This window comes from Camelus ferus, chromosome 25 (assembly GCF_009834535.1).
Source record: "Camelus ferus isolate YT-003-E chromosome 25, BCGSAC_Cfer_1.0, whole genome shotgun sequence".
NCBI classification, from domain to species: Eukaryota; Metazoa; Chordata; class Mammalia; order Artiodactyla; family Camelidae; genus Camelus; species Camelus ferus.
The window spans coordinates 1270438-1294830 of NC_045720.1; the positions used below are offsets into that span (position 1 = coordinate 1270438).

Sequence of the window (24393 nt, forward strand, 5' to 3'; positions counted from 1 at the left end):
GCGGGCACAACAGGTAGAGAGGGTGCCCTGAGGAGTCCTCGTCTGGGTCCTGCCAGTCGCTAGGGGTTCTCGGGAAGTGCTAAGTGGATCAGACGCAACGCTCGAGAATCCGAGAATCCAAGAATCCGTCCCAAGCCCGCAAACACACATGCCGTCCAGGCCATGTCCGCGGCATTGCCTGCAAAGGGAGGACAGCCCGGCGCCTAGGCGTTGAGGCTTGGGGCGGCCAGCTCTACGCGCCGGGAGCTCCCGCCCCACCTCCAGCTTGGTCCAGCCCGGCCGCCGCGCTCTGGCTCAGGTGCGCCACCTTCTGGATGGCCCAAGATGGCGTGGAGGACTGCCGGGCTCTGCTCTTGGTGCCGTGGTGCAGGCATCCGAGTCCAGCCTCGGCGCTGAGGCTGCGGGACGACCTTTCTGGAGCACAGGCTGCCCCTGCCGCTCCCTGCCCGCTCCGCTTGGGGCCTGGCTGCCCCAAGGCCGAAGCCTCACTTTACCCGTGCAGTATTAGGGACAGAGGGGAGTCGGGAGAAGGCGGGCTTCCCTCGTCTTCTAGGGCGTCATAGTGCACCAGCAAAAATTTAAGGTGCCTTGACCCTGGTGGGGAAGTCCAAAGCACTCGGTGGCCTCAGGGCCGTGGGAGTGTAGCCCGGGGAGGCGAGCAGCCCAACCGCAGGGCCCGCTGGTCGGAATCACGGGGACAGGAAGAATGGGGATGCGGGACTCAGAGTTGCAGCCTCCCGAGGTGCCAGTAACTCCTCAGCCGGGGGAGTCTCAAAACTGTCCAGGGGGGAGCAGGGGGGCAGGGAGAAGGCACCTCACCCTGCTGAGCTCTTCCCTTTACCACAGGGGCTGGAGGTCTGAGAGCTACAGGGCAGTCAGGGCAGATCTGAAGACGGCCAAAGCCCCACCCAGCTGCAGCTGCCTACACCTGTCAAGAGGGGAACCTCCTGGGCCTCCAGCTTCCCCAGGCAGCTGTTAAGGCTGGGCAGGGGCGCCCTCCCCTGAAGCTCGTGGGCCTCAGGCAGCCACAGTAAGTGAAGAGGCAGGGCGAGAAGGCACAGAGCAGGTTTGAGGGCTTGCTGCACGGAGAACACACTACACGCATCTTCCCAGACATGGGAGGGAACGGAATTATCAGAGATCGCAGCCCAAGGTGAGAGCCGGTGGTCTGGGCCAGCCCTGTCTTTGCCTGACCCGCTCTGGGTCTCTGCATCTGGAAACACCCATCTTGGGGTGCCCGACCATCCCTGGCTAGGCTCCGGGTAAGTCCTGACGCCTCCAAGCCTCGGTCCCCAGTGAGCTCGGTGGGCTCTCCCTTAGGCCTGTCACTCCTCTACTGAGACAAGCCCTCAGGGATGAGAAGCGACCCTGTGGCCTTCCACCTGTTTCCATCGAGTAAAAAGAATTTATTCGGGACATGGCACGTGGTGCTGGTTGTGCCAGCCAGTAAGGATGAGAAGGCAGGAGCCCTCCCCGCCATCCAAGGCCGCTGCCCCACGTCCCTCTGTGGCCCAGCCACGGCCCCTGCGCCCGCTACTCCCGGTAGTGGACCCTCTGGTGCTGGATGAGCTGGGAACTCTGGCTGAAGGCCTTGCCGCAGGCGCCACAGGCAAAGGGCTTTTCGCCCGTGTGGGTCCGCAGGTGCCGGAAGAAGTGGGAGCGGCCGCGGAAGGCCTTGCCGCAGTCGGGGCACTCGTAGGGCTTCTCGCCCGTGTGGATGCGCTGGTGCTCGATGAGCACGGAGCTCCAGATGAAGGCCTTGCCGCACTGGCTGCAGGCGTACGGCTTCTCGCCCGTGTGCAGCCGCTGGTGCCGCACCAGGTTGGAGCTCTGGCTGAAGGCCTGGCCGCACTCGCCGCACTCGTACGGCTTCTCACCGTTGTGGATGCGCAGGTGCTGCGTGAAGTGTGAGCTGTGGCTGAAGGCGCGGCCGCACTGGCCGCACTCATAGGGCTTCTCGCCTGTGTGGATGCGGTGGTGCTGGATGAAGCCCGACCAGCCACGGAAGCGCTTGCCGCACTCGTGGCAGGCATAGGGCTTCTCACCGGTGTGGATGCGCTGGTGCTTCAGCAGCAGCGAGTTGTACTTGAAGCTCTTGCCGCAGGCCTCACACCTGTGCGGCTTCCCGCCCTGTGGGCCGGCCGGCCGGGCCCCGGGGCCCACACCCAGACCGAAGCTGTCCCTCAGCTCAGCAGCCCGGTCTAGGACGCCATCCGTCCCGGAGGCTCCCTGCGGCCGGCGCCAGGTGCCTCTCTTCTGGGTGCAGGGCCCGGCCCCAGGCGGCTGGCCTGTTGGCTGCTCCAAGCTGGACTCTGGCCCAAAGCTGTCCCCACACTTGGGTCTATGGGGAAGGCTCTGCAGAAGGGTCCTCAGCACCCCCCCGTCCTGGTCCACCTTGTCTTCAGGACCGTGTGGGTGGGGGGACGACAGAGCCTGCGCGGGCTCTGACTCGGAATCTGAAATGGGAAACGGAAGAGGCAGATAGCACCTGGCCACCCACCAGACCGTCCCTCCACAGGGACCCCGCTGTCCCATTCTAGGTGACCAGCAGGGAGCACCACTGTGCCGGGGACCAGAGTGGGGGGAGGCCTGAAGGAGATTCAGACTCAGAGCCGAGCAGCGAGGCCCCCTGTTCCCAAGGATGCTGTCCAGAACCCCACGGGAGGGAGGCTCCAGTTCCCAGGGTGCTCCCACTCCATTCGCCCCTCAAAGCCAAGGAGACGCCTCTCCTGCAGCTCTGCTGGCCCATGCCACTGTAGACTCCTCCAGGGACCAGCCCACCTTCCCTGCCCACCTGGGAGTGTCTACTTCCCAGGGACTGGACTGCAGACACCTCCAGGATCTCCCAGGTGGGTGGAGACCCTGAGGGGAGATCCCAAGGGCCTCTCTGGGGGAGAGAGGCAGGGGTGGGTGGGGAGGGACACAATGAGTGGGCCTGGATTAGTGAAGCCCCAGCCGGGCCTCAGTGAGAAGGGGACCACAGTTTGATTTAGAGGACAAGTGGACGCTAAGGGCACCACACAGCGGGGCCAAGATGACTCCCCAGCTGCTAGCCTGGGGTCGCAATGGTGCCAAGTTGGACACTCCAGACAGGCAGGCAGCTGTGGGGGCCTGGACTGCATTCACAGCCTCGGAGTGTGTCAGCAATGAGACTGGGGCTGAATAGGGGGAGGGCTGTGGGGCAGAGAAGTGAACTCTGGGTCAAGCACAAGTAGGGCCTTGGGGCCCGGCGGCGGTGGTGCCCAAAGTGGAGGGCACTGTGCAGAGCCTGGTGGGCGGTAGCCACGGATGCATGCCTTCCTGGGCAGGGCCGCAGGGCAGGTTCTGTCCACTCACCCGGCCAGCAGGTGTCTCTGCCAGTCTGGACCTCCTCCACGTTCTGGAGATCCAGGACCGACAGCTCCTCCTCCTGGGGTGGCTGGGAAAGCACCTCAAGGCTGCAGCTGGGGAAGCCTGGAGGCACAGGGCGGCTGGGCTCATCTCCCCCTCCTCTAGAATCAGTTGTACCCCCAACACACAACACACTTCCTTGCCTTTTGGAGGCAGAGAGCCAGGAAGGGGTGCAGCGTTCCGCAGATGGGGAACCATGACACTGTCTCCCTGAGTGTGAGGACCCCTGAAACACTGCCTGGCTGCACTGCAGCGGAGGGGGGGTGTGTCCTAGAATAGCCACCTGTGGGCTGTTCAAGTGCCCTCCCAGCCCCTCAGTGTGGGCAGGCCTGGAAGAACCGGCCTCTCTGGCCTGCGGCCCTCACCCCCTCACTCAGCCACCGGCGGCCCGAGGCCGTGACTCTGCCTGCCTGTGCGGCCCCGCCCTGAAACGCCCTCTCACAGAGCGCAGCGCTGCGCCTCCAGATGCTGGGCGCCTCCAGGGCGGCTACGAGGAGGGGCAGCTTGGCCTGGACTCGGAAGGCCGCCCTCACTAGCTACAGTGACAGGCTTGCTCCACCGTGGCCAAGGTCCCCAGGCCCAGGGCTCAAGTGGATGCCATGCTGCCGAGGCTGGCATTCCAGGGTGGGCAGTGGGCACTGTATTGGCTGGAAGCGGTTTGCCTTGTTTGTAAAAGGGCACAGAAAGTGCGTCGCTGGGCCTGGCCATGGGGAGGAGTAAGCCGGGGCAAGCCGGGGTAGGGGACGGCCAGGGGACAGGTAGCGTTCAGGTCTCAGGGCAGGCATCCACCTGGAAAGGCTGCCCCCCAGCCAGCGGCTCCTCCCCACCTCCAGGCTGTGTGCCCCCAGGGTCCAGCCCTCCTCCATCGTTTGCTCTTGCCCACAGACTGCCCCTTCTGCTGCAGGACTCCAGACCAAACTTTCCAGCACTCTGGAAGCATTGGCTCTGGTGGGTGCAGTGCTGGGTACCAGGCCCTAAGGAGTTGTGCCAGGCTACTCCACTCATCTGCATCTCTGAAAGGTGCCAGAAGAGGGGCTGCGCCCTCCACATACCCCCACCTGCCTGACCTCCCTGCTCCGGAGGCTGAGGGAGGGGGTGGCCTCCAGCTCTTCGCTGCACAACCCCAGCTTCATGCCCAGTGCCGCCCCGACCCCAGGGCCGAGGCCAAGTCCCCTCTGCCCATGCTGTTCCCTCCACCCCTCCAGCCAACAAAGGGCTCCCCTTCTAAGGATTCCCTCTGCTCCCCAACACCCTTCTAGTCCTGGCATCCAGCACTGTGCTTAGCCACAGGGGTTTAGAAACTGGTTCTCGAAATGACCACGTGTGTGGGGTGGATGTGGGAGATCACTGGGATCCAGATCTCGGATAGGCCTGAGGGACCCCGGGCTTCTTGGGGTAAATGTCCCCGAACTCTCTTTCTGGCCCATCTCACTGACTCTGGGGTGGAAGTCGAGAGGTTGGGGTTCCAGAAATCCTGGCCTGCCTGGCTGGAGGGCCCTGGGCAGGTACTTGAAACCTGGGGTCTTTTCTGCAAAGGCCTCTGTGGACCCCAGTACAATGCAGAAACCAGCAGCAGAGGAAGAGAGGGGTGGTCTCTGCCCTGGATAACAGCTTGGACAGACGTTGGCCAGGCCTGTGTTCATGGGGAGGCGTGAAGCCCCGACTCCCACTCTGGCCTGCCTGACTCCATCCCTCCTCCTCCTCTACACTGGTGCCCTCTCCAAAGCCTGCCCAGTGGCCCCATGTCACTCTTAGGGTCAGCCCTGGCTGCTTCCCTTCCCAGCAGGGCCCTCTCGTTTCTGGCACAGCACAGGGAGGGCTGAAGCTGCTGGCCATAGCCAACATTCCCTCCCACTGGGCAACCCCCAGGTAACTGGACATATGGTTCAGAGGACCAAAGACCAGCCTTCTGGGCCCCTGCTGCCTGTGGTCAGTGGAGACCGGGTCAGGGGCAGCAGCCTCTGCATGGGTTGGGGGCTTGCATGCCGGGGACCAGCCTTCTTATCCTGCAGAACAGCCCCTCCCTAGTCCTCCGTCCTACTGGTTCGCCTCCCCAAGAGAAGGAGCCACAGCTTGCTGGGCCCAGTGTGGGCCTGAGTCAGACTGACGTGGTCTGAATCCTGCTAGTCTCCACTGGCTCATATCTGGGCTTCCTGGGCCCCATCGGAAACATGGAGACAGGAGTTCCTACTTCCAGGCTGGTGTGACGGTGACTTGAGAAACTGGAGGCAAAGTGTAGGCCCCCAAACTCTGACTGCTTAAGGGGCGGGCAGCAGGGCCCAGAAGGGCATGGTGCTGGGAGCCTTGGGTCAGTCCTGACACTACCGTGGAGAGAGAAGCAGCTGACTCAGCATAGGCCCACACATTGTACATGGGGAGGGTGTCGGGGCTCCTCGCAGTGGCACCCAGCTCCACCCCACCCACGCCCACCCACACGCCGCAGCCGGCCCACAAGGCCACGCAGGGGGGTGGGAGGGTTCCTGGAGTCAGGCGCAGCACAGGGCACGCTAGGAAATCCCAGCCCAGTCCCAGGCTGACCCAGTATATCCAGGTGTGTGTGACCTTGCGCCACCCCCTTGACCTCTTTGGGCCTCACTGTCCTCATCTGTCCTTGCCCACCTGGGAGGACTGTCCCTGGGTTTCAAGACCATCCACACAGAGCCCGTGGCACAGAGCTGGCACCCAGAAGAGCTGCTGTTCAACAGATCTCAGATGCCATCACATCACTCACTGCAAAGCCACGGCAAACCAAGAGCGAGAACACTGGGCAGAGTGGGCCCTGCTCCTGGCCCAGTGCCGGCTCTTCAGGGCAGTGGTGCAGGCTGTGGGGACCTGCCCTGAAGGGCTGGGACACATCTGGGCCCTCACCCTAGCTATCACCAGCTTACTGTGGTGTGAGACTAGAGTGACTGTGAGAGGGGTGAGGCCAGGCCTCTTGTGGAACGTGGGCCATGGCAGGAAGCCTGGGGACTCCCTGACATCTGAGTGCCAGCAGGGTTGAGGGGCACCATGCACCACAGAGCTTGGATGTCATCCCCCAACCAGCTGTCGGCTACTTCCACTTCGACACCCCCAGATCCTGCCAGGGTTGGGGTGGGGGGGAGCAAGGCTGGCAGCTCCATCCCTGCAGGTCCCTGGGGGTCCCCACCCAGACCAGCTTGCCCAGAACTCTGGACACTCTTTTCCTGGTGTGGGAGCAGAGCTCAGAGAGGAGACTGAGATAACTTGCTCCCGTCACACAGGACCTGGCCACTGAGGCTGCTGTTTTCTGATTCCCTCAAAGAACCACAATCTAGGGGACTGTTCCCCAGGGAGCCACTGCTCACACTGCTTGACCCCTAGCCTCAACCACCACTGCCCGAGTCCCGAGCTGAGCGCTGGGGTGCAGGAGCCCTAGCACCCAGTGAGCTGCCTCAGTTCCTGCCCACGGTGACAGTGCAGTGACACAGAGGGAGCGTGGTGGCAGGACAAGTACCATGTTGATGACTGTGGAGGTGAAGCTGGGCCTCGTGGTGGTGGTGGGCTCCAGGTGTCCCCGGTGACTCGAGACCGATGGGGGACAGGACATGAAGGGGCTTCTGACTGTCCCCCAGGGCCGCCATCTTCCCCCAAGGCCTGCTGAAGATATGCACACCTGGGGAAATGAAAACCATGGCAGGATGAGGGGGTCAGAGGGATGTGCGGGGTGGGGATGAGCGTGGCAACGTCAGCTGTCAATCAGCCACAGGTGAGCTGGAGGCTCCTTCACTGGGTGAGAGGAACAAAGTGCTCAAAGGTGACTGGGATCCCTGGCATGTTAATAACCACGTGGACAGCACCAGCACACCTGCAGGAACTGAATGGAAGCTCTCGTCCCAGCAGAGGTCTGGAGTGTCCTCCCAACCCACGGCCTTGTCCACAGACAGAAGCAAGCTGGTTCTTCCAGAAAAACCCCCCATATCATAGCTGGGGGCCGCTGGCCCTGAGGAGGGCAAAAACATTGAACCCTGCCTGCTGGAGCGTGACCGTTCTAGGATAAATCTTAATGGGACATTTCCAGGTAGGAAAACCCTCCTCAGAGCCCTCAGAGGCTGCGGCCATGACACACCACACGCCCGCCCCGCCCACGGCGCCCTCAGCCTCTTTTGGGGTCAAAGACACTTTTCTTTACTCAGGTTTGCCAAGACAGCTGGGTCCAAAGTGAGAAGGATTTGTCTTTCACGCTGTGATGAAGTAGGATTCCTTATCTGGGGCAAAAAAGGGGCAGGGGAAGGAAAATGTAAAGTGCATCCAGCAACAGCACAGACAGTCCCTGCTTCCTTGAAGCAGGCAAGCAGCCCCAACAGGGCTCCTCAACAGTGCTGAGGCCTCTGGGGTCAGCCCTCGTCCGACCTCACCTCCTAGTGACGGGAAGGGTCACTGGCAGCCAGGTAGGTGGACACGGGGTGGGGCTGCAGTCATGACATCCAGGTGCAGATCCTTACCGCCCCCACCATGTCAGAACTTGTTACTCGGTTAGTTTCCGGGAGACTTATCTGTGAAAGGGCAGGTTCACCCCTACCCTGGCTGTCTGAGGGGAGGTGGCGGTCACACAGGGACGCCAGGGCAAACTCTTGAGTGCAGGCTCCATGCTCACGCCGCTGCAACAGGTTGAAGGCAGAGGGGACACAAACGCCACGGGCCCAAGAGCAAACCTTCCTCACCCCCTCTTTCCCAGCTTGAAGCCTGCACCCCGTGGGAGAGGGCCCAATCTCGGGGCGCTTGGCAGCAGAGAGCAGGCTGCCCGGCTGAGTCCAGCAGCGGCCCTCGGGCCAGGGGCAGCTCTTGGGCCTCAGCTTCCCAACTGCAAAGTGGGCATCACGACAGCTCGCGTCCCGGGGTTCCGGGCGCGTGGGGAGGCGCCCCGCAAACGGACACCCGCGACCGTCAGGGGCCAGGGCACCCGCTGCGGCCCGCCGCCCGCGCCCCCTCGGCCCGGCGAGGGCCAGGGTCGCGGCGGCTGCGGGGATGGCGCAGCGGGGGCGGGGCCCGGCCCGCCGGGGCGATACGCGAGCGCGTGCTGAGCCGGGCGCCCCGGCAGTAGCCAGCGCCCCCGCCCGGATCCCACTCACCTTCCGAGCGGGAGGTGGCCGCCCGCGCGCCGGCCGGAAATGCACCCGCGCCCCGCCCCGCGCACTTCCTGGACGCTCTGGGCGCCCGGAGGACTGCCGCCTCGGTGGCCGCGCGAGGCGGGGCTCCCCGGGAGGCGGGCGGGGCCTGTGGAGGCCGGCCACCCCTGGTTCGTCCCCTGGGCTCGCGGTCCCCTGTCCACGCGGTTTCAGGGCAGCGCTCGTGTGGCAGGATCCCTCCTTGCGCAGCGAGGGCTGGATTGTATACCACAGCAAAGGTCTTCTACCCCCTGGAATTCTCCCGTCGGTAATATTAAAAGTTCCGCCCGAATCATCCTCGGAGGGCTCTTGCTTTTTTCGGAGTGTTTCTACGAAGGGCCATCATTTGCTGGGGAACTTGCTGAAAGCAGATTCTTTCTGCCTTTTTTGAGGGTGTCTCGAATGCCTCCTAAACAGCCCTGTCATTGAAATGTGTTCCAAAATCTAGGGGCTTAGGAGTGTGTTACAGATTTTGCCAAAATCTTTTTGTGGAATTCTTCCTGAATTTCCTGATTTTCATCCAAAGCCTCTTTCTCAGCCCACTTCTTACAACCGGAAGGAGGGTTTAAGCGTCACCCCCTCTTGTGGGGAAGAGCAAACAGCTGGAGAAGGATTCCATGAGGCGATCCAGCAGGGAAAAACGGCCACAGGCGCTACCCCTGAGCCCGGGCAGGCAGACAGCAAGGAGACAGCAAGGGAGGAACCACCGCCAGCGGCCCCACTCCCGAGGATCTCATCAGGGAGCGAGCGACCTCTGGCCCCAAGGTGGGTCCTAGGCAGCAGAGAAACTGGAGGATCAAGGACATGTGAAGGACCAAGGGTGTGGGAAGGCGCTGTCCTTGGTGGGGGTGAGACCAGGGAGAGAGCTGGGGAAGAGGCTGAAGCACGCTGAGAGCTGGAGAAAAAGAGCCTGCACCTGGGGCAGCAGATTCCCGCCAATGGCTAGAGGCTGCAGTGGTAGTGGAACCGCCTGCTCCACCAGCCCCGCTGGTTCTATAGTCACCCCTGCTCCCCTCTGCCTGACCTCGGGCCAGGCTCTGGGCCACGATCTGGGGGACAGTGTGGAATAGGACAGGCCCCTGCCTCAAAGGGCTCTCTAAGGAGGTGACATCCAGGAGGAAGGGGAGGGAGGAGGGCAGGCTAGTCACACAAAGGCTGGAGGTGAGAGTATTCAAGTCAGAAAGAGTGTGTGCAAAGGTCCCAAGGCATCATGGACTGTCATCTCTGATGTGGAAGACCAGGCAAGCTGGTGCGTGGTGACAAGGGGAGGGTGAAACGAGCTGGACCGTGGCTTGAAGCCAATTCAGAACCTGGGTTTCACTCTGCTTGCACCAGGAGCCACTGAAGGTCCTGAGCAGGGGAGTTAGGATCCATTAAGTTCAATTTGCAGTTAAGGTCAATTTGAGGTGGCAGGAGAGATGGGCTGAATGGAGGAGGCTCAGTAGGGCCCCATATGGGGACAGAACTGACAGGACTGGCTGCTGGCTGGGACATGGGGCATGAGGACTCAGTATTTAGGCTGGAGTGTGGCTGATGGCTGCTTTTGGAGATGGGGAGACGGCAGGGTAGAGGAGGGGGCTTGGGATGGAGGCCATGTCCTCCCCATGGAGGAGACAGGTAGCTGTGGCCTGGACCTTCACCTGTTCTCTTCAGTCTGTCCGGCTGCTTCAGTTTCAGAGGGCTGGGGGCACCTTCTGTTTCCCATGAGGTGGGGAGACCTGAGGGGTTCTAATCACTCCTATGGAATCTTCTAGCCAATCACCACTTGTCCGCCTGCCTCTGCCCCACCTTTGGGGGGACCTAGACGCTGTCCCCAGGCCCTGCCAGGCTTCAGAACGAATGGGCACCTTGCCAAGTGCTCAGGCTTCTGCTGAAAGCTGCCTCTCGTTTTCCAGCTTCTAAAACCTTGCCAACAGCTTGTACCCTCTCTTGCCCTTGAATCGCTTTAGCCTTTACCTATCATCACGGTCTAGCGGGTCCCCACCCTCACTTTATAGGAAGCTGAGCAACTTCCCTGCCCCCACCCACCAGATGCCAGTAGCACCTGCCCTCAGCTGACAACCAAAAATGTTCCCAGGTATGCCAGCGTCCCTTCTGAGGGCAGAATCCCCCCTTGTGAGAACAGCTGCTCGAACGAAGGCCACGTGAGCAGGTGCGCAGAGAGGGGGACAGATGGGAGCCCATCAGGACTCAGGACCTGAGGGCGGTGACCCCAGGGGCTCAGGAAGTGGGCAGGGTCACGGTGTGCTGCAGGCACCAAGCAGCCCGCACGCCTAACCTAGTCTCCCAGGGACAGGTGTCCCCGGCTTTTGGAGAGTTTACGCCATTTTGTGTTTACAAACAACCTATGTTAGTACCCATTTTCCGACAAATCTAAAGAGGATTTTAGCTTTGTGAACACAGGTGAAAAGTGGAAACAGGGCTCAGCGTTCATTCTGCAGCAGCTGTTACAGAGGCAGCGAGAGCCCCCGCCAGGCTCCTTCCCAGAACTGCACTCAGCACGGAGCCCCCAGCGCGGTGACCCTCTGTGAGCAAGGTGTGTCCCAAGGTAACTGCCCCTTCACCTTGTGCCATTTCTGCTTTTGCAGGCATCACTCCTACTCTGCTTTGGAGGCAGGGGATCCTGTCTTCAGGGTCAGAAAGGTGGCATCTGTGGAGGGACACGGTACTTTGTGCAAGGGCTCATGCCCACCCTGAGTTAGCAAATTCCTTTTCTGACTTGTGTGTTGGTCTCTTACACATTTGGTTAATAGGAGGCGGCCCCCAAGGGACACATCCAGAGGCAGTGACCGGTTGGGCCTCTGGCTCTGCAGTACTGGGGCCAGACCCTGGGCCGGGAGACGGCACCAATGGTCTCTCCCTGGGAGGCAGTGGCGCCTTCCCGGGGAATCTTGACTGCAGGGAGAGCAACTGAGTGGTGAACAGGTCAGAACAGATGTTTATTGTGGGAGAAAACAAGATTGCCAGCCAGCAGCAGGACAAGGGCACGCTGACAGGTGCCGGGGGGCTGGGGGGAGACATGGGGGCCAGTGCAGCCCACCTGGGCTGGGGGAACGCCACGTTACGCGTGAGCCCGGGAAAGCTAGGAGAGAGCAGCTGAGGACATCTGGCCCAAATGCAGAGCACACTTACTAGGGACTGCAGGAAATGAAGATATAAGAAAGTAGTTGAACAAATCTGACTCATTGGAAAGTTGTTTCCAGACAATAAAAATAACAGCAGGAAACACTAAACTGCGTAAAGTGTCTGCCCTAGCACAGGCCCAAGACCACCAGCTGCACGCGGGTGTCTACAGCCCACGGCCCCCTCGCGTTGCCAGGGGACCATGAAGAGGAGACTGGTATCCTGAGTGCACAAGTTCTGCAGGAAACAAGCGCGTAGCAACACCAGGAAGCGGGGACACTAAAAGCACACAAGCCCAGGGTGCCAAGTGGGCAAGGCTGCAGTGACACAGGTCACGCCTGGGGCCACAGGGAGCTCGTGGGCTGTGCTGCGCGTGCCGACGCTGGGGCCGCCCAGTTTCGGATCGAGCTGTGCACCGTCCTCAGGGTCTGGAAACCTCCCCATCTGTGGAGCTTGCAGGCAACTGTGGGCAGCAGCAGCCCGGGCCCGTGGCCATGCCTGCACCCCGCCGGGACTCCGGTCAAAGGGAGGGGCCCTGGCTCCGTGGTTTGCTGAACAGGTGGCTGGAGTTGGTGAGGGAAGAACCAGCAAATGGTGAACTCCGGAGCTGGGCGCAGTGGCCCTTCAAGGCATAGGCTGCTGCTCAGAGCCACAGCCCCAACCTCTGCACTGCTCCCAACCTGATCCCCAGCCTGACCCTGCTCTGGTCCCAACACTGCTTCCTTGGGCCTCAGAGACACCCCTTCACCCCTCCATCCTGGCTCACTGAGAACCCCGACCTCTCTGTGACCTCCCTGTGCTGCTCCAGAGCAACTGTCCAAGTGCCCCGCCACCAGCACCTCTGTGAACCCCGTGACCCGGAGCCCTGGCCTTCCTCCCTGGCCCACCCCGGCCTTGCTCTGTAGTGTACTTTGGCCTCTAGCTCACTTGCGGAGGGGAGGAACAATCACATCTTGGTGCCCAAATTGGGGACAGACATGAAAGGCCACTAGAAATAAAGCCCAGGTGACACCCTGGTGCCCAGAGTCTCCTCAGGAATGCAGTGGGCCCGGCGAGGGTGACCCAGGCTGAAGCTGGCCAGACCCGTCTGCCCCCAGCCACACTGCTGGCTCTCCCAGCTCCCACCTTCCCTCCGGGCACCCAGGACGGGCCTGGCACGGCTCACAGGAAGCCAGCATGAAGGACCACAGACGTCATGTCCCCTGGACATCCACAGGCATCCCTGAGTCCACCCATGGTCCTCTGTGGCCTTCGCCCTGACATGTGGACATGAGGTGCCCTGAGGTATTTCTGTGGTCGCTGCTGTAACAGTTTTCCTGCAACAAGAACCCATGCTCAGCAGGGAGGGGACATCCTGAGGGGCGGCGGTTCTGAAGGGCATCTCCCGGGCGGCCTCCCGTGGAGAAGGGTCTGACTTTGCTGGCAGGAGTCTGCCTGGAGCCCGCTCTCCCCCTCCGGGCTGAGGGAGAGGAGCTGAGTGCTGCCCTGTCAGGACAGCCCGGCGGGGTCAGGTGGGACGAAGGACATTCCTAGAAGTCTGCACTGTGAACTTCTAAACCTTTGAAAAGGTCTGCAACCCTCCGAAGGCTCCCTGCAGGTCCTGCCCATTTTCATCTCAGGCTTCCTGGGGCCTCTCAGGTCGAACACTTCCCTCCACCTCAGCCCACCCTGCACCGCGCACGCCGTTCCTGCAGCCCAGGCCGTGGACTGCCAGGTGTCCTTCCTTCTCACCATGGCCTTTCCCGTTCCTTCCTCCTGGGTCCGTGCCTCCCTGGGGCTCAGGAACGTGGGCGCTCTGGCAGTTCTGCGGTTCCCCTCCACGCGTAGCCATCAGGAACTCCCTGCTTTAGGGCTGATCTGCCCTCACAGCCTGAAAAGGGTGGGAAACACCTTTCGAATAAATAAAGACGTGCAATCGTTACCTGGTTCCTTTCTTGGGAAAAGCCAACCATGTGAGTAAGGAAGTGCTCTGAGCTTGGGGATATGTGGACACTGTCCTTGCTGAGGGAATGGCCACTGGGGTCTCCGGGACAGCGAGGGGGTGTGGCTCCGCCTGGGGACCCCAGGCCTGAGTGGCAACAGGACTGCGGGGAAAGTGCTTTTCTTTTTAAAAATACTTAAGAAAGTTGGCAGACACATCAAGCCCACGTAAACCCGGGGTGTCTGCGATGTGATGACATTAACAGTAGTGCATCCAACCCCGCCCACCCTCCACCCAGCTCAGCACCCAGAGGCCACCAGACGCTACGCCTGGCCGGGTGGGGGACTAGTCTTCTCTCCCTGGCTGCACGACAAACGCACCCCCAAAGGATACACGCTGTTCCACTTGCTTGGCTCGCACGTGACGGTGATTAAATCATACTGCGTGTCTCCCCGTCTCTGCTCAGGGCTGCGTCCAAGGCCCGCAGATGTCCCTGTGTGTTTCCCCGCGTCGCCTCTGTGCACATGGGCTGTGACGATCACTGTCCGCATCTCTTCAGGCACATGTACAAAGATCCCCTAAGGTGTATTCATAAGTGACGTTTCTGGGTTAATAGGGTAAGCGCATCTTCAACTTGCCGGAAAAGGCCGTTTCTGTTGCTAAAATAGATGCTAGCTTTTAAAGGCTGCATTTGTTAATGGTTTATTAAATTCAATTGACTTTTTTCCTTGTGGTGAAACATACATAGTATTTGTTTTAACTGTCTGTAGGTGAGTCATTCAGTGGCATTACATGTTTACATGCTGTTTCCATCACCACCACCTACACCCAAAACCCTTCACCCTAACAGCCGCTCCATTCCCATCAACGCGCCAACGCCCTCTCTGCCACCCGCCCTCTGCCACCCAGGTAACTGCTAGGCCCTGCGATGCATGGGCCTGCTCTAGGAACCTCGTCCAGGTGGACTCATAGTGTCTGACCTCTGTGTCTGGCTTCTTTCACTAAGTATCATGTTTCCAAGGCTCATCCGTGCTGCAGCGTGTTGGGACTCAGTTCTTTTTGTGGCCGCACAGTATTTCACTGTGTGGAGGTGCCACAGTTTATCTGTTCGTCTGTGGATGGTCGCTTCAGCCATCTCCACCAATGGCTACTGAGAATTATGCTGCTGGGAACATTCCTGTAAAGGCATCTGTTTGAGTCCTGGCTTTCAATTCTTCTGGATACACACCTCGGTGACTTCTGTATGTTGATCTACATAACAACTTTGCTAAGTAATTTCATAATGTCAATAGTTTGTGATTATTTTCAGATTTCTACACAGACAACAGTGTCCTCTGCTAATGGTGACGATGAAGGTTTCCATTCTGATCCTACTTGTGTGTTTTATTCCTCGTGTCACTGCACTGGCCAGACTCCCAGCACTGAGCAGAACCAGCGATGGGGGACACTCCAGCGCTGCTCTTGTTTCCACAGGGAATGCTGTTTACCATTCAACTTTAAAGTATAATTTGCTATAGGTTTTGGTAGATATTCTGTATCACGCTTACAAATTCTATTATGTTCCTTATTTATCAAGAGGTGTGAATCATGAGTGGATGGTGAATTTTAGCATACTTCTTTGCAGCTGCTGAGATGGTAACATGGCACCTCCTCCTCCACAGATGTGTCACTGTTAGGAATCACATCCATCTGGAGCTGAACGTGCCTTCCTGGGATAAACCTTGTCTGTCATGCTCTGCCATCTTCTAACTGTCTCTGGATTTGGTTGCCAGTATTTTGTTTAGAACTTCCGCCCCTACGAGCATGTGACACTAAGCTGTTATTTTGCTTTTAAATTAAAAAAAATTATTTTATTTTTTTAGGAGGGAGGTAATTAGGTTTATTTATTTATTTTTAGAGGAGGTACTGGGTACTGGGAACCCAGGACCCTGTGCACGCCAAGCATGTGCTCTACCACTGAGCGACATCCCCCACCTCCCTGAGCTGTTGTTTTGACGTCACACTGCACTGGCCTCGTAAAACAAGGTGGGCAGTGTTTCCTCTTTTCTGTCTCTGAGTCTCCTGGGAAGGCTGCGAACCACGGATGCTGTCTGATGGTTAGAGGATTCTCGAGGCAGCTTCAGTAACTCATCTTTCTCGCGAGAACCCACATCATCTGAGCGCTCACCTCTGTTGGCTGGTGTTTGTCTCCGGTGTACCTGCCTGCCCCGCTCAGTCCGCAGCAGCTGTGCTCCTTCTCTAGTCCTGGATGCACGGAAGGTCAGGAAGGTCAGTGTTCACGGTCCTGGCAAAGAACCAACCTTTACTTTTTAAATTCTCTCAGCGGTATCCATTCCCATTCGTCGTATTAATTTCTGTAATTTATTTCCTCCCTTCTACTTCAAATTCATCCTGTTGGTCTATTTTAACTTTTAAAGCTGGATGCTTAGCTCGCTGATTCCCATCTCTGCTGATCAGAAGGCGAGCACATACGGCTACAAGTTTCCATTTGGCTCTAGCTGCGCCCGGAGGTTCTTGCAGGATGTATTTTCACTATCATTGAGGTTTAAGTATTTTATAACTTTCACTATGTTTTTTTCCCTTTGCCTCAGGTTACTTATGTTTTCTCTTTCCTGGAACTTGAGTTTAATTTGCATAACAATAACCAAAAAAACCCCCTCATCAAAATAGATTAATCGGAAAGATGTGGCTTCCAGGTACTTGGTGGTGGCGTGGTGTCACTATGGTTAAGTCAGGAGAAATGGGAAATGAGCCCTTCTGTCGGCACCAAAACGGAGGGAGGCAAAAAAGGCCGTGAACTGATTTTAGTTTGTGTGATTTTTCTCATGTCTCTCTTTTTCTAAGGAAGTATTTTTCTGTTAGTGTTTTCCAGGTTGGTTTAATTCTCCTCAGACAGGCACTGAGGACTATCAGCCTGCACGGCCAGCTCTCGTGCCTGTGGGCAAATGTCCCCTCAGTAAGGACACTAACACATGACCAGAGCCGACACTGGCGGAACAGTCAGGGGCCAGCACAGCACTGAGGACGTCACACACAAGTCACGCATCAGGTTAAGCACCGCCAGTGCCCCCATTTCACATCCGGGGAAACCACGGCACAAGGAGGTGAGGGACAGGCCCGAGGTCCCACACGTCCAAGGCACGGGGATCAAGTTGGTAACCCCTGCTCCGAGACTGTGCTCTCTGCCACCTGCTTCCTCTCTAGAAATCGAAGATACCGGACTAGAATGTCTTTTCTTCTCACAACTGGCAAGGGCTGAAACCCACCTGCTGTCTGCGCGCTGCTGGGGCCCTCACGTGGCATAGCCTGGACGGAGGTGTTTGCCAGAATGACTGCCGCCTGTCACTCCGCTTCTGGGGACCCATCCTAAAAGTGGAAGAGATATTTACTACGTTATTTACAATAACAATATAATAATTCAGTGGATCATTATGCAGCCGCAAAAATAATGCTTCCCATCAGTGATAAAAAGGGAATAAAACAACACAGAAAGTGGCAGCTCTTCTGTGGTGCATGTGATGCCCTGTAATCTATGATACACATTGTACAGCAATATTTCATATATAACAATATATACATTGTGGTATATTACAACGTAATAAATCAAAACCAAACCAAACAGAGGAGACACAGACACCCCCAGGACATGGGAGTGCCACGGCCGACGTCCATGTGTCCACACCCCTCTGCCCCAGCACATCCAGACAAACAGCAGTGCGCCCTGCTCGGAGCATCTCCCGACCCCTCCCCAGGGTTTCTTTCAGCTTCTGTACCACCTTACCCCTGCCAACACTAGTTCTGAAGGACTTTAAGACTCACACGACTGGGGCACTCTCACAAACCCTTCATCTAGGGCAGGCCAAGTCCGGCCCCCGCTTGCTTCTGGAGATAAAGCTTTACTGGCACAGAGCCGCGCTTGTCTGTGTCCGTACTGCAACAGCTGCTGCCAGTCACAGCGGAGCCGAGCCGTGACACAGACCTTACGGCTGCAGAGCCAAGGACAATTACTATCTGGCCCTTTACAGAAAGTCTGCCAAGTCTCGTTCTGGACTCAGGAATGACGGACAATTAGCCACTTGGCACTGTCCCTCTCAGTGTCCGGATGTGTACTGCCAACATTGCTTCTTTGCTCAATATCTGAGAGTAAACTGCAGACATCACGACCCTGTGGCCCTGAAGACCTTCCTTAGCAAGCATCTTCTGTGACAAGGACACTGTCTGGGGTGGCCGCAGGTCCTTAGACCCAGAGCTGACACTGATGTGCCAACCCCCAACCCGGGACAGTCTAGATGCAAGGTCTGCCAATGTCCCGGTAGCATCCTTCACCACAGCCTCTCCCAGCCAGGATCACATGGCTTCCCCCCAAGCCAGCCCCTGGCGCCTGGTTTTGAACACTTCTGCCTCACCACGTCTCCACTTCCGGGACCGTGTAAGCAGGTGGCAGGCTGCGCCCGCCACACGTGGGGCTGGGCTGAGCTGCTGTGGGAGGAGGGCCTGCTGAGCGTGGAGCAGGGGTGTGGGCTCAGGTGTAGCTGCTGTGACGGAACAGCTCTCAGAAAGAACCAGGGTAACACTCTGTTAACCTGGAGCAACGCTCCCCCGGGAGCCCTCTCCCCCGTGGTGAGTGAGTGCCTGATGGGGGTCTGTCTCCACCCTAACTCGAGGGGGGCGGGAGCCCCAAAGACTGGGGCCGTTATCAGTTCTCTGGGTCCAAACAGCAGAAAACATAGGCATCAACGTCTTCCTAATAAAAAGCCACGTTACCTCCTGGGTGGCAGGCACCTCACCCCTCTTGTATGGTGTTCAAGTTCCAGGACAAACCGCACCAGCGCCCAGGAGAGTGAGGAGGCCCGTCCAGACGTGGACATGAGGGTGGGCAGGGCAGACCTGGGGCCAGGCGTAGGGACACGGAACTAAGCCAGACGGAGAGCTGGCCCCACAGACGGGCCACTGTCTCGTGTCTGCAGGGCTGTGTGGCAGGTGAAGGCCAGATGGAAGCCGCTGTCAGTGTCCCGTGGGCCCCCACATGGCCAGGGCAGGACTCTCCTGTGGTGACAGCATTCAGTGTCCTGAGGGGCTGCTCATCTGGACAGGGGTTGGGAGGACACAAAGGGGGTTCAGTTCCGGGTTGGGGGCTGAGTTCAAGGAATGGTGTTCCAGCCGGGGAGAGAATCCAGAGGACAAATGGCAGCACCATCACCACAGCTGGCCGGTGGGGACAGCGGGGCCCTGGTGCTCACGTGGAAGCACTGCCCCCCGGCCCAGGGCCACAGGCCTTCTGCCAGGCTGCGTGGGGTTGGACTCAGGACCCAGGGGGCCAAAGTCTGCAGACCAAAGTCTTCAAAGGAGCAGGTGGGAGAGCTGAAGCCAGAGTGGACACTGCAGGCAGAGGCACAGCTGGAGGTGCTGGGCGGCCGCAGGTGTCCGGGCCTCCCCTGCCAGGCTGCACTCAGGAACGCAGCTGCCCTCTGGCAGCAGTCTGCATGCTTGCCTCCCTGGTCCCACCGCTGCAAGGAGCTTCCTGGTTATCGTGGCGTCTCGACCCAGAGATTCTCTGGAGCAGAGGGGTCTCTGGCCACACTTGGGAGCTCGCTTGCCTAGCTGAGGGCTTTTCCTGGAGAAAGTGGGACCCCCTCGCCGGAAGGGGGAGGACCCCAGGCAGGCCAGCCAGGGAGGTTCTCGCGGGCACAGACCTCCAGCCTGGCTGACAGCTTCCCCATGCTCAGTGCTTCCTCCAAGGACGGCGTTTCCGGTGGCGAATGAGACATGAGCTGTAGGCAAAGGTCTTCCCACACTCCTTACACTCGTATGGTTTCTCGCCAGTGTGGGTCTTCTGATGTTTTAGGAGATTTGAACGGCAGTTAAAGGCTTTGCCGCATTCACCGAACTTGAAGGGCTTTTCTCCTGTGTGAATTCTCTGGTGTTTGGTCACGTCGGAGCTGTGTCTGAACGTCTTCCCACACTGAGTGCACTGGAAGGGCTTCTCTCCGGTGTGGACTCTCTGGTGGCGAATGTGGTCGGTCTTGTGCTTAAAGATGCGCCCACACTCGCTGCATTCGTGGGGCTTCTTCCTCTGGAAGGGAGGGACAGGGGAACCCCCTCCAAGTCATCTTTAAACGAAGCATCGAAGGCCTCAAACGTGTTCCTCATCATCAGGACTCAGGCTGGGCTCTTTACTTTGCTTTTTAGCCAAAGTGGATCTCTGGTTTGGCCTTTTTTTCCCAGACATTCTCCCTTCTTTGGGAGTGCCCTTCTGCACGCCTGCTTCTTCCTGTGGGGTCTGTGTCTTCTCTTTTTTGCCTGTGGGCCTTTCCATCCTTCTTGTTCCCAGGAGAGAGGAAGGACAACTAGAAGGCAGCCAGGGCCAAGGAGGATGGCCGGCAGCAAAATGCTCCAGCCTTATGAACTTCTTTGTAACTCTGCTTCTTCAGAAAGGTCTTGCCTTAGACACAACTCTTCATTTTTCCGACCTTGCAACTGCAGCCCTGAAACAGAAAATCTGCACCAGACAGAAGAATGTAACCAATACTGAGGCTGGAGAGGAACAAGACTATGAATGTTAGATTAAACAAGTGTTCAGGAAAGAAAAAAAAAAAAGAATGTCCGTGCAGAACACAGCCATGAGCTCTCTAAGCACTGAGCCAGAGGGAAAGACGGATGGATGGATGGGCAGAGGAAGGGGAAAGGAGGTGCGGGAACTCGCCCCTTCCCTTCCCTGCTCGTGTACCCCACCTGGACATCGAATGAACCTCAGAGTGGACTCGAGCACTGGATTTCCCTGAACCCCCGCTGCACCACTCTTCCCAGGTTTCCTTGTCTCAGGAAATGGCATCATCGTTTACTCTGCTGTTAACCAAAGAATTCTTCTTCCTCTGACAGGGGGCAGTGTCTTCGCACCTGTGTCCAGTAGGCTCTGGCGCGTTCCATGGACCAGCGCCTGCTGTGTGATCCCTAAGCTGGAGTTTTCCGTGTTCTTTACTCGCTCGTTCTCCACTTCCTGTATTTGGGACCAGACAATGGGCTTTTGAGGCTACAGGCCCTCATGGAAGGTACCGTCCATCACCCGGAGCCCAGACTCTGAGCTGGAGGAACTCGGGGCACCCACTATCCCACCTTCGCTGCCATCCTCCATGCAGCAGCCCTACCATGTCCCTGCCCAAGTCCCCAGTGGCTCTTCCACACTTAGAAGCCCCACACGCTGCTGCCCCTGCACCTCCTGGCCCTGGCCCATCACTCAGCACCCTCCTCCCCAATCTAGCCATCTTCAGGTTCACCACCCATTTCCAGTCTTCCTGTCTCAGCATCTGGCTGCTCCCAGAAACAGGCCCCTGGAGCAGGTGTCCCTGGTGCTGGCTCCCCACACATCCAGAACTCTGCTCCCAGGGTTCTTCTCCGAGAGGCCTCCCTGACCCCAGTCCCTGTTCCCTTACCCAGCTCTAGTCTTCCGCGTGGCAGTTAACTGAAGCTGATTCATCCACTGAAGGCCAAAGCCCCAGGTAACCATCAACTGGGATCTTGCCTCAACTGTCTAAAAAGTGTGATATTCTCTGTCCCTAATCCCAGAGAAAGCATTCCAGTTTTTTTTGGTTACTTTTTTTCCTTAATTGAATTAGCTACAATGTGTCAGTTTCTGGTGCACAGTGCAACATCCCGGTCATAAATGTATTCCAGTGTCACCACCAACCCGAACAGGCATCAGCTGTGCTTGCAGGAGCATCGCCAGCATGGCTCATGTCTCATCTATTAAGAACCCTCATCTGCTTCTTTTTTAAAATTACTTCTTAGCTTCCTTGATCTGCCTCTTCTGTCAGTGCTAACTAGTGGAATTCCAGGATGAAGCTTTGACAAACTTCAGGCTTTTTAATTGCTCGCAAAAGAAAGCTCCATCAGATGAAGAAAGAGCACTTTCCTCTCAGACTGTGTTCTGAGTCCTCAAATTATCCTTGAGAAGACTTCTCATGGCCTGTGTTGGTTACCGAGTCCACCAGGATGTCCATATCCTGACAGGCTGTCTCACCCCCAAATGTGGTGCTCTACACCATAATGTTCCAAATGACATGTGTTTTGAGGTCTAAATCCTTCCAGTTCTCTTTAGGTCAAAGGGGGTACTTTTTGTCCATTCTCCCATGCAGAGAGGCAACACAAAAAATGACTGTTCTGGTTTCCCATCTTGACAAGAGTTTGAGAGTCTGGTTTCTTCTAAATGAAAGTGTTCAGATGCACCCAATTTGGATTCAGGCCAGCATCACTCTCTGAAGGCTCTACTGGAGGTAGCTTCTGGGAGGAGGCTGCTCTCACCATCAGGTGGGAGCCAGAACTGAGGATGATGGAAGGCCATAGGGGCCGAGGGAAGCATGCAGAAATAAGGTGGCCACTCTCATAGGAAGAACAAGGGCAGAGGATCAGAGTCTCAGCCAGGCTGGAGTTTGAGCTGGGGTCTAGTTTTAGTAGTAAACCAAGAACCAAAAGGAAAAAGTGTCATCAACCCTCTAGCCTGTGGCTCCCCAGGGGAGATGTACTCATCTTGGCTCTGTGCTGACCCACTTGATGGAGGGGAGTGGTTCTTGAATCCACTGAGGTGGACACCTGCCGGCTGTGCTCCAAGCACTGTTCCCCCTACCAGGTCTCCGGTCACTCTATGTGTGGCTTGTCACTGATGTGGCAGTCTCCCAACGAGGTGAGGGTTCTTCAGGGCAAGGATCATGCCTTTTTCATCCTTGAATCCCTAGTTACTGGGCTGAAGCCTGCACGTGCTGGTGCTCAGGCAACATTCCATATAATCGTCTTGTCTGCCCAACTCAAGCTGGGAGGTGCTTAATGGCAGAGATTAGACATTCTCACTTCTCTAAGTCCCATGCACACCAAGGAATAAAATAATTATTAAAAACGGAGTAGACCGCAGGTCATAGTCTTGGGCCTTTCCTTACTCAGGCCTGTAGACCTGGTGACTGCTACAGCCACACAGAAACTCAACCCGCCTTTCCAGACGGGGCCCTGGCCCAAAGGCCGGGGTGTTGGCACCTGCTGTGTGGCTTCAGTAGCCACTCTCTGGGCCAGGCCTCCTGTAACATGAAGCCATGGGTACCCACCGGCAGCAGGACTCCCTGGAAATCTGTTTCCCTCAGAAGCCTGGGTCTCAGGGAGAGACTGGATTACTAATAGGTTTGAGATCCGAGGGCAAACACGCACCCAAGCGGACTGCGGGCGCCGGGCCTGCCAGCGTCCCCGCAGTGGTGTCGAAGCCGAGAGAGGGGCCCTGAGAGCGCCCGCCAACGACAGAGCCTCGCCAGCCGCGCGTGCAGGGCCCGGGGACTCCTTCACCTCGATCCGCACAGAACTGTCCTCGCACGCCTCGCCCTCCTCCCCGCGGCGCCCGGGAGCCGAGCCCGCTGTCCTGGGCAGGGGCCCCACGAGACCCCAGAGGGACCCAGTCAGTCCCTGCCTGGAGGGCAGGGTCTCCGGGCTGGAAAGGACGCCCCCTCGCTGGGCCCCTCCGCACCTCCTCCTTACAGAGCTGACCCTCCCGGCACTGCCCAGTGAAGAAGCCGGGAGTACGCGCCCGCCGAAGAGCCCGCCCCCGGGCCCGCCCTCGGGCCCGCCCTTTCCGGTGCCGCTCTAGGAGGCGAGGCGCCCCCACCCCCGCTCCGCCCCTCAGCTGGTTTTCCCTCTTCTCGCCGGCTTCCGGTGCCCGCAGGGAGAGCCCGCCCCCAGGCCCGCCCTTTCCGGTGCCGCTCTAGGAGGCGAGGGCCCAGGCTCGGCGTTGCGCCGCGGACTCCGCCCCCCAGCCATCTCCTCCCACTCAGCTCAGGTCCCACATGGCCTCTCGCCCACGCGCCCCCGCCGCTCATCCGAGGCCCACTAACTCCCTCCGGACCCCTCCCTCACTCATGCCCTTCCCTCCAGCCACCTGTTTGACTTCTTTGGAAACAGCAGGCGCTGTCTTGCCGCTCCCTCTGCCTGGGATACCTGTCTGCAGCTGTCTGCTTGGCGCAAGCCCACCTCCTGCCTGCGGAGAGCTCACCCCCTAGTGGGCCCCCCGCCCGACAGCTGACCGCCCTGTGTGTGTTAGTCTCCTGGTTACCGCAAACAGCAGCTTAAAACAACAGCTATTTGTTATATCACGGTTCTTGCGGGACAGAAATCTAGGAGACGCTTGGCTGGACCTCTGTTCAGTCCAGCAAGGCTGCAGTCATGTTGTCGGCAGGTCCTTGTTCTCAGTTGGGGGCGAAACTGCTTCCACACTTACGTGGTTGTTGGCAGGATTCGTTTCCTGGTGGCTGTGAGATTTCTTCTGTGCTGTTGGCAGCCTGACCTTAGGTGTTAACTTAGGGAACCGCCCACCATTCCCTGCCACATGGCCCTCTCCATGGGCAGTTCGCAGCAGGCTGCTTGCTCCTTCAGGGCTGGCAGAGAGCCTTTCTCCCCAGGCTGCTCAGATGGAGTTTTATGTAACCGAACAATGAGAGCGACCTCCTGGCACCTCTGCCGCATTTTGATAGGAGCTCGTGGGTGCTGCCTGTGCTATTGGGGATAACACCACAGCATTCTGCCTCGTCTCCACCCCCCCAGCCCCCATCCTTCCCTACCATTTTTCATAGCAATTTCCACTTTCTATCATACTATGTAATTAACTAACTGTTTTTTATGTTTATCTTCCCCTCCCACGCCAGAGGATCAAGTCTTTGGGGGCACGTGACCTCACTTTTTCTGTTCACTGATGTGTCCTTCCAGTTGCCTGGCATGTGGTGCACCCTCATCATGTGCTGTGTGATGAATGAGCATATGGATGGTTATCTTACCCACTCCGGGGGCCGTGATACCGCCTGGATATTG

At 58.2% G+C, this 24393-nt stretch overlaps 2 protein-coding genes across 14 annotated transcripts; both read right to left on the reverse strand.

Annotated features, from left to right (window-relative positions):
- Positions 1–1381: 1381 nt before the first annotated feature.
- On the reverse strand, positions 1382–23024 carry GLI4 (GLI family zinc finger 4). 13 transcript variants are annotated; one of them, XM_032467996.1, is made up of 6 exons: positions 22750–23024; positions 16827–16926; positions 13371–13509; positions 6866–7024; positions 3337–3453; positions 1382–2456 (listed from the first exon to the last, which is right to left on the reverse strand). In XM_032467996.1, exons 3-6 carry the CDS (start codon positions 13468–13470, stop codon positions 1534–1536), a joined length of 1299 nt encoding a protein of 432 aa, XP_032323887.1. In that variant the 5' UTR covers positions 13471–13509; positions 16827–16926; positions 22750–23024; the 3' UTR covers positions 1382–1533. The 13 variants fall into 13 exon arrangements, with proteins under 13 accessions (XP_032323887.1, XP_032323886.1, XP_032323885.1 ...); XM_032467995.1 differs by lacking the exon at positions 22750–23024 and adding an exon at positions 13941–14138; XM_032467994.1 differs by lacking the exons at positions 16827–16926; positions 22750–23024 and adding exons at positions 13941–14138; positions 15728–15840.
- On the reverse strand, positions 19260–20558 carry ZFP41 (ZFP41 zinc finger protein). Its single transcript, XM_032468009.1, is given in 4 exon segments — positions 19260–19644; positions 19647–19699; positions 19701–20059; positions 20458–20558. Coding segments are annotated over 3 exon segments (591 nt in total). The 5' UTR covers positions 19877–20059; positions 20458–20558; the 3' UTR covers positions 19260–19282.
- Positions 23025–24393: the final 1369 nt, after the last annotated feature.